The sequence below is a fragment of the Cajanus cajan genome, chromosome 5 (assembly GCF_000230855.2).
Source record: "Cajanus cajan strain Asha chromosome 5, NIPB_CcT2T_4, whole genome shotgun sequence".
Taxonomy (NCBI): Eukaryota; Viridiplantae; Streptophyta; class Magnoliopsida; order Fabales; family Fabaceae; genus Cajanus; species Cajanus cajan.
In genome coordinates, this window is record NC_138521.1 from 53,982,403 (window position 1) to 53,991,874 (window position 9,472).

The window sequence follows — 9,472 nt, forward strand, 5'->3', positions numbered from 1 at the left end:
ATATATATATTTTTGAAATGTATATATTACGTCGATTTTGTTTTATAAGAATGAAGTATTAAATCATCTTGAATTAATATAAAATTTTGTATATATGTTCTAAGAGATATGAACTTTCAATCTAACAGTTGGATTTTTAAAATTTACATTTAATATAAAATTATTGAGTAGTGTAATACTTAATAAAAGTTATACCGGTGTTATTATGAGGAAGATTATAATAACACTGGTATAATTTTTACTAAGTATTACACCGCTTAATTTCTTTATATTAAATGTGAATTTTGTCTGGAATGATTTGATTTGATACTTCATTCTTATAAAACAAAATCGACGTGATATATACATTTCAAAATATACTAAAATATAAACACTTTGATTATTTTCAAGTTGTTATTCAATTTTAACAAAATTTGATATAAACATATAAAGTGATATGCACTTTCAATCTAACTGTTGAATTTACAAAATTCACATTTAATATAAAGTTATTGAGCGATGTAATACATAGTAAAAGTTACATAACCTTCTCTCTCTCTCTCTCTCTCTCTCTCTCTCTCTCTCTATATATATATATATATATATATATATATATATAGGAGGGATCCGTTTACTCCAGGAGTAAGTCTACCTAAACTTACTCCGTTCAATAACTCATGTTCTACATCAAATTTCAACGATCCAATTGTTGAATTTAAAGTTCTTAATGCATAGATCAAATCTACAAATTTTTAGAAAATTTGAAAATCATTTGATACTTGGTTTCATTAATTCAAATTAACAGATAATCATAAAATCATTTTATACATTGATTTGAATTAATGAAACGAAGTATCAAATGTTTTTCAAATTTTCTAAAAATTTGCAGATTTGATCTATGCATTAAGAACTTTAAATTCAATGGTTGAATCGTTGAAATTTGATGTAGAACATGAATTATTGGACGGAGTAAGTCACTTCTATAGGAGTAAGTCTACCTAAACTTATTTCGTTAAATAACTCATGTTCTACATCAAATTTTAATGATCAACCGTTAAATTTAAAGTTCTTAATGCATATATCAAATCTGCAAATTTTTAAAAAATTTGAAAATAATTTGATACTTCATTTTATTAATTTAAATTAACGGATAATCATAAAATCATTTTATACATTATTTTGAATTAATAAAATGAAGTATCAAATGATTTTCAAATTAATGTGTAAAATAATTTTATGATTATCCGTCAATTTGAATTAATGAAACGAAGTATCAAATTATTTTCAAATTTTAAAAAATTTGCAGAATTAATCTATGCTCAAAGAACTTTAAATTCAATGGTTGAATCATTGAAATTTGATGTAGAACATAAGTTATTAAACAGAGTAAATCTACTTACTCCTAGAATAAATGGATCCCTCCTTTTATATATATATAAGTGATTATTAAGTTTTTTTCTTCATCATATTAAAAGTGTTGAGTATAATGACTTTTTATTGATTAATTATACTTTCTCAATTCTCTATTACTTTTCTCTTTTTCTTTATATATATAATTATTTTCACACAAATTAAGAAAAAGAGTTAAATACATGTAATATGTATGATTTCATATATAGTGTATTTGACACCTTTTACTCCATACACCAATACTCATAAATAAATAATAATAGGTCTTTGATGGATCTAAAGAGACTTTGGCATAAAAGAAAAATTGTTCACAAATCATCTCTACGGATGGAACTAGGGGTGTCAAAAAAAATGTACCTACGAGTATCTATGGATAAAAAAATCCAAAACGTAGGAAATAAATATTGTAAATGAGTACTCCTAGGTAATGAGTATGGGTTTTTTTCATACTTGCATGTTAGTGGGACGAGTACAAATATCATATAGTATCCGTACCCATGAATATGTGTACTAGCTAATATTTAATTTACATATATATATATATATATATTAGTAAATAGTAAGTGACCTAATTTTTTAATATAAATCCTAAATCCTAAACTCTTCTCTAGGGTCCATGATTGCATTGTGCCTCTTCAATCTTCACCCTTATTGAGAGTATGCAAATCCACAAATATATACATGCAATGTCCCTCCTGCTAACGTCCCTCCCACAACTCCCTTCTCATCTTCTTTTTGGTGTAAGGCCCACAACTCCTTTCACATTCGCGAGCGTTCAACACTTACGTTCATCTGCGAGACCATGACAACATACATGCATCTTGGAGCAGGGTATTCACATTCAAAGTTCACATTTATCCACATCCTTTGTGCATCTTGTTGATTATTTTTAAGGTTTCTTTTAAGTAAATACCTGCAAGTACTCGTGGATATCCACATATATTAAAAATATTTGTACATACTCACTTAACAGATACTTACACGAATTTAAGGATGAGTATGAGACGGATATTTACCCGACAGAAAGGGTAGTGAAGGACTATTACCCATACCTGCCCCGCCCCATTGACATCTTTAAACGGAATAAGTCACATTTGTTCAAAATTTTAGAAAAATACTTTAACAAAAGAAACACAAAGTTTGACAAAATAACTCCATGGTTAATATGAAAGTACTACAACTCCAAAACACAATTACATCATCCATAAACATATGAACTAAATAAATATGAGTTAATCACCTATACACTGTTAGTGTAAAGTTTTTTTATACTGGCAATCAATCATATCTTTTAATAGTGCCATGTCAGTTGCTTATTTAATGAAATAATAATAAAATAAGCAATTTTAAAAGATATGATTGCTTACCAGTGTAAAAAACTTTATACTAGTAGTGTATAAATGATTAACTCAATAAATATTATAATATAAGAACTCTCGATGTCATATCCTATTAGAGTTTGACTCATAACGCATCACAAGGCTCATACCTTGTTAGCAACATCATCACCATGATAATCCTCGCATGCAAAACATAAATAGAACACAACAAAAAATAAGGGAATGAAAAACGTCTCATTCTGACTACCGATGTGAGATAGAGCCAAATAGTCACACACAACAGTAACATAACTAAGTATACATATAACAATTCAATACAATATTCATGACAATTATAACTTAAAGAAGTAATACAATGAATATCAATAACTTACTCCTTTCAATAACTCATGCTCTACATCAAATCTTAACGATCCAACCGTTGAATTTAAAGTTCTTAATGCATAAATCAAATTTGTAAATTTTTAAAAATTTTGAAAATCATTTGATACGACGTTTCATTAATTCAAATTGATGGATAATCATAAAAATATTTTAGACTTTGATTTGAATTAATGAAAATAAGTATCAAATGATTTTTAATTTTTTAAAAAATTTGCAGATTTAATTTATACATTAAAAACCTTCTATTTAACGGTTGAATTATTGAGATTTAATGTAGTGTATAAGTTATTAAATGGAGTAAGTCTAGGTAAACATGTATATATATATATATATCACAAGTACCAATCATAAAGCATATACGAATCATATGAAGCAAAAATTCTCAAGTTATAGATTAAAACAAGATTTCTTCCTTAAAGCACAAAAACACAAACAAGCAAGATTGAGGTTAATCCTATTACCAAACATATATCTCACAAGTCACATTCCATAGTGAAATTACTCACTCCCCCTTACCAGGATCTCCAAAATGTTGCAAGCTTTGTGTTTTTCTCTTAGTGTTCTTGGGTTTTAGAGAAAAGAAGTGTAGAGAAGAACAAAAGTAAAACTGACGTCTGATTTCTAAAAATTTCCTTTCTAAAACAAAACCCCCGTTTTTTTAATAAACAAAAATAATTATAAATAAAATATTTACATAAAAATAATTATAATAAAACACATTTTTTTTCTGATTGTTATTATAATAAAATAATTTCACAAACCTCTTTTTATTAATTAAAAACATTTATAATATTTTAAAAGCCTTTGAATTATTTTTTAAAACTCATTTAATAAATTAAAATAACTTTTTAACAATAAAGATATTTATTATGTATAGTGTTCTCATTTATTGTCATAAAGGTATTTTTGGATTAAGAGAATTAAGTAAAACTAAATTTGTTGAAATTTGCTTTTATATAAATCTCAAAGAAGTATAAGTAATGAAAATGCTACTTAAAATACACTTAGTATATTAGTTAAGGGATCAAAAGTAGAAAGTTTATATTAATTTTTTTTTACATTCTTTTATGTAATTTTATTGTATTTTTTTAATAATAACTTTATATATATTGAGAACACTGGTTAACAAGATCCAAAAAGTAAAAAAAAAAAGATTTTACGCATTTTAAGAGAATAAGTTAACTGCATTAAATTTTACTAATTTTATAATAATATTATTTTTAAATTGTCATCATTATAAATGTCTAAAAAGTAGTACAACTAAAAGGTTGTACATTTAAGAAAAAATATTTTAAAGAGAGTATCATTAAATAATATAAAAGTAATTAAAATTTGTTTATAATAAAAAAAAAATACATTTTTTTTGTTACTTATAATAAAGAAAACAGAAAAAATAAGTATTAAAGAAATTTACTAATCACTTCTAATAACCTCCCACTCAAAAGAATGAATGGATTACAAAGAAGTGATTACTAAGTTTTTTTTAAAATTATATTATAAGTGTGAAATATTTATTATTTTTATTTATAATTAATTTCTATTAAAAAAATTATTTTATCATTTTAATGAGATGCACAACACTTAAACTAAGAACTTATTTAAGATAATAATCCTAGTTCTATTCATATTATCAACGTAACATTGATGATTATAAAAGCTCTAATTTTCCTCTTTGTACAAGTAGAATTGCTATATTTTTATAATTTCAAAATATTAAATTGTTTCTTACCAGCATATTTTATTATATCACAATTGGAAGAAAAAAATCATAATAATTCATATTTTATTGGTGTAATTGCAAGTCATCAAACTTGTACATTCGTAATTTTTTTCTAACAACTGATTTGGAAAGACACTTATAAGGCAAAGTATAACAGGTTCAACTATTAACTAGTCTTTATAAGTGATATTAAAGAAAAATATGTATTTTATCACTCTAAAATAATTTAAATTCGATTTTTTATCCTTCCAAAAATTTTCATCTAGTTAGTGCTGATATGATTAAAGGAGGAGCATTACACACGTATTGACATCTAAAGTGACTGTCAAGCGAAGTTTAAAAAAATTAGCTAGCTTTGGTTTTATAGGAGTTACATGCATACACTACAACATCTTTCACATTTAACAACATTTAAAAAATGTTACCAAATTAAGAAAAATGTTACCAATCATAATTAGCAACATTTTTACAAATGTAGTATAAAGTCCATGTTGCTAAAAGGTTTTAGCAACATTTTAACATACCAATTGTAACATTTTATAAATGTTACAAATTGACATCTTTTGTAACATTTTAGCATATCACTTGTAACATTTTATAAATGTTGTCAATTGACACCTTTTGCCACATTTATCAAATGTTACAAATTTGTTTTAAACATCTAAATCATAACAATTTTGAATCCATTACTTCCTTATTAATTCAAACAGTGAATTGAAAACTTATTATATTGTAACACTTGCAAGCATGAAGTTATGCATTTAATGAATTAAAATAAAGATAAACTTCTTATTTAAATCTTTTTTGTCCATCATGATATCATTCAAAAGGCAACACTAATTTGTCAAGTTTGCAATAACATGTAATTTCTTCTGTCAAAGATAAAACTAAAATCATCTAAGTTTTACGGTTGCATTTTTCTATGAATTCTCATTTTGAGTTGTGTAACTTCTATATCAAATAGTATGATGTTTCAATATACACACGATCTAAATTGCCACAGCCACCACCACCACCATATTCACTCTAAAACCTGCAACATAAACAAAATAAAGGAAGCAATTATGTTCCTTGATCTAATTTCATAAAGAAGCAAAAATAGCCACCTAAATATCCTGATTAATGTTTACTTCTATAATTCTTAATTTTAACATTTGTACGAGTGGCGGTACCTAATTATAATAAAATACACTATAAAGGTAGAATTATATCTTGTAATTTTATTTTATTTTTTATTTTTATTTGTTGCTAGGTACGTGAATGTTTGCAACTTGGTTACTAGAGACAAGATTTGTACACTTAGAACAGTATCCAGCACTGTTGAAACTTAATTGTTTCAAAGGACAGTGTAAGTCAAAATAATGTTAAGTTTTCACTCTCTCTCTCTCTCTCTTTTTTTATGTGTGGAAATTAAGCTATTTATTTATTTATTTATTATTCTATAGCTAGTTGTTTAAAAAAAATCAAATACAAAACTAAAAAATCAGCATGTGATCAAAAGAGGAAATTTAGCACAAGTTTAAGTAGTAGTTTTAAATTTAAATATTCAGCACAAGTTTAAGTAGTAAATTTAAATTTAAATAAAATTAGAACAAGATACTAACCTGAATGGTTTTAGCAAGATTTTCCTTATTTTGAATGTCTAAAGAAAAAGACAAGAATGAAATAAAAGAGAATAAGTTTCTTCATAAGTCAAAATAATATAACAAAATGAAACCACCAAGATGTAACTCTTTCAACTTACTCTGCTTATGTTGTTTCTTGTCAGTTTTTCCCTTTTTTGACTTATCCAAGTTAGTCATATCAAAATGAACTTTGGGCTTATGTTCTCTTTTCCCCATTTGTTTTACTTGAAAATCATTGATTGTTCTACTTGTGCCAAGTGGAGTGCATTTACCTATTTACATCATATTCCCATATAAACAAGATAAAAAAAGAAAAACAAATGTAGTTAATTCTTATAACGTATACTAATGCAATTTCTTATTCTAGCTCACTTCATTGTTAAAAACCTGATACAAATTAAAAGTTAGCAACATACCTATTTGATTAGACTGAGCCAACCTATTTAGAATCAACAAAATCAAAATAAAAATGTCATAAATCATAATTTATGTGAATAAAAATTATCATAAAACAATAAATTATAAAAATAACCTTTCATTTAATGCAATATGCTGCAATTTCTTAGCCTCTGCGTTGAGTTTAGCTGCTGTATCAAAATAAGTCTTTTTTTCCTGATTCAATTGTCATAAAAGAGATTTAATCAATAACAAATTACTTTAAAATGAAAATAAGGCTTAGACTTACCTCATTTGTCATGGACTTCCAGGTTTTAACAGCCATTTTATTAACCTATATTTTTTTAAAATAAATATCAATTAGTTTATGGCTAAATAAAATCAAAAGTAATTATATCAATTTAATAACTTTCACTTACCCTTTCAACATTTTCGGAATCAAGATTTGCTTCATTGTAAAGTTTTTTAAATTTTTGCCTGTAATAAAGATTATTACTGAATAAAACAATCAAAAAAATAGAAAAATACTTTAAAGAAAGAAGATTACAAGAAAAGGGAAAACGCATTGAGTGGACACTCCAACGTATTAGGATCTTTTTCAACAGCAGCTTCTTTAGCCTTTTCTTCATTTGATTTGCTATATAAAAATAACAGCATATGAACCATACTATAAAAAAAATCAAACAAAAAAAAATATATAAATAAACAATTTAAAGACTTAAGCAAGTGAGGTGCATGCATTTACCTTTTGACTAACTTCTCAACTTCAGCTAGATTTTCCACAATTTGAATTTCTAAATTAAGCAAGATAAAAAAAAAGTAAAATAAATCAATTATCTAAAAAGTAAAATTTGAATTTGATCATGACAAAAGGAGCAAGAGGTATCATCCAAAGCCTTTATCGTAACCTTGAGCGTATCCATAATATCCGCTACCATTCCACTGGTTTGGATCAGGTTGGGCCTGAAAATCATCCAAAAAGTCCAAATTCATCCATCAAAATCAATTTACACATTGCAGGTTGAAGCTAAGGCAAATCATAACTACAAAACAAATCAGAAAATTTAGTTACCTGTTTGTTTGAGGGGCTTCGGCCCCATGAAAGCCGAACATTTTGTCCACCCAAAAGTGTGCCGTTTAAAACCCGCAGAGCCTCTTCTGCGCATTTAGTTTACATTGAATTACTCATATACGTGGAATTGTGATTAAAAAAAATCACCTAAGATGATAAATAAATAGGAACTTTTAACAGAAACGAACATAAAATGAATGGTATTAAATTGAGAAGTCAACAGGAAACTAGAATCTTGAATGATAAAGAAAGAAAATCTGGTTGACATTAGGAACCAACAATGCGGTAGTGTGCGTGGCTGAAAAATGTGCTACAGTTAGTAGTATGGTACACGAGATGTTCTGGTGATTTTCTGAATACTTTTCCTCCATCTCAAGTTTTCCATCCGTGAGTTACCTTTAGAGAGTATATTTCCTTTTTGTAAATAGTTTAAATTAAATGAAGCAGATGGTAAATGACTTATTAATTTTTTGAATTGAATATATTTATCTAATAATGTATAAAATCATAAACACATGGAAGCCATAGCTATGATGCAACCATACTATTATCCATAATTATTCTCACATGAAAAAATCAATATACCTAAAAGAAATAAGAAAATCCAATATAGTACAATACAATAATTATTAGATATTAGAACAAAGGGAATTCTTAAAAAATTGAAGATGCGTAAATCTAATAAAATGGTGTAAAATTCATCATATGAATAAGATTCATTCAACTTATTACATGCCATAAATGCATAAGAAAAGTAATAAGAAATTGATTATTTCTCTTCTCACAGGAAAAAATTGTACCTTGGAAGCAAATCCAAATGAGATACTAGTGTACCTCTGAATAATGCATGAAATGTGTGGGATCTGTGATGGTTTTTTCTCATTAAGCAAACACTAGTTCGGCTATAGGCATAGGTGTGCTTATCAAAAAATGGCCCTTTGTTTCTATCATATACATGCTCTGGTTTAATTATACTACATGCTCTGGTTTCAAAAAATGGCTCATTGGGTTTTTCTTTTTTCCTGTACTCAACTTCCAAGCCCAGGGCCCATTATTGATGGCATCAATTGCAACTATATGTAGTTGCACTCTGAAATTAACTATTTGACCGAAAGAGGGAATAAAGAAAGCAACTATACCTACACTGTGTGGTTAATATCATACGGTGGAAAACCCCTCGTTTGGATCCATGGTCATAGTTTTTCCTGGTTTCAAAATAGATTATTGGGGATGTTAAGACCACTAAATTCAAAGATTCTTATAGCACATTCTTCAGTTTAATACACATTATTTCAATGAAGAAAGAAATAAACTGGGCAGGCACAAAATCTTGGATACATCATGATACATAAGATTACAACAATACAATTCAGGGGCACTCAGAAGAGCATCTGCAGATCTTGTTTGGACCATACAAGCACTTAAGTTAAAAATTGAAGGTATTTAGTTAAGCTTTTGACAGTAGCTCCCATAAGCTCTTTTACTTACCCTGTGTTTGTTTGCACATCAAATACAAGGGTCAAGTGACATTTTCATGTCTATAACT

The 9,472-nt window shown here is 26.8% G+C and overlaps 1 protein-coding gene across 2 annotated transcripts; it reads right to left on the reverse strand.

The window, feature by feature from the left end:
• Positions 1 to 5,198: 5,198 nt before the first annotated feature.
• Positions 5,199 to 8,050, reverse strand: LOC109789290 (uncharacterized). 2 transcript variants are annotated; one of them, XM_083075358.1, is made up of 10 exons: positions 7,927 to 8,050; positions 7,600 to 7,817; positions 7,402 to 7,491; positions 7,274 to 7,331; positions 7,144 to 7,188; positions 6,991 to 7,070; positions 6,875 to 6,897; positions 6,578 to 6,730; positions 6,438 to 6,475; positions 5,199 to 5,866 (listed from the first exon to the last, which is right to left on the reverse strand). In XM_083075358.1, the coding sequence occupies exons 5-10, from the start codon at positions 7,177 to 7,179 to the stop codon at positions 5,855 to 5,857; spliced, it is 342 nt and encodes a 113-aa protein (XP_082931484.1). In that variant the 5' UTR covers positions 7,180 to 7,188; positions 7,274 to 7,331; positions 7,402 to 7,491; positions 7,600 to 7,817; positions 7,927 to 8,050; the 3' UTR covers positions 5,199 to 5,854. The 2 variants fall into 2 exon arrangements, with proteins under 2 accessions (XP_082931484.1, XP_082931483.1); XM_083075357.1 differs by having other exon boundaries at positions 7,274 to 7,491.
• Positions 8,051 to 9,472: the final 1,422 nt, after the last annotated feature.

Coding starts and splice junctions, on each gene's coding strand:
- LOC109789290 (XM_083075357.1), bottom strand. CDS start 7,483: ATGAAGAAAAGGCTAAAGAAGCTGCTGTTGAAAAAGATCCTAATACGT. Junction 6,898..6,990: donor CATATTGCATTAAATGAAAG/GTTATTTTTATA, acceptor GATTCTAAATAG/GTTGGCTCAGTCTAATCAAA. Junction 6,731..6,874: donor GGCTCAGTCTAATCAAATAG/GTATGTTGCTAA, acceptor TGATGTAAATAG/GTAAATGCACTCCACTTGGC.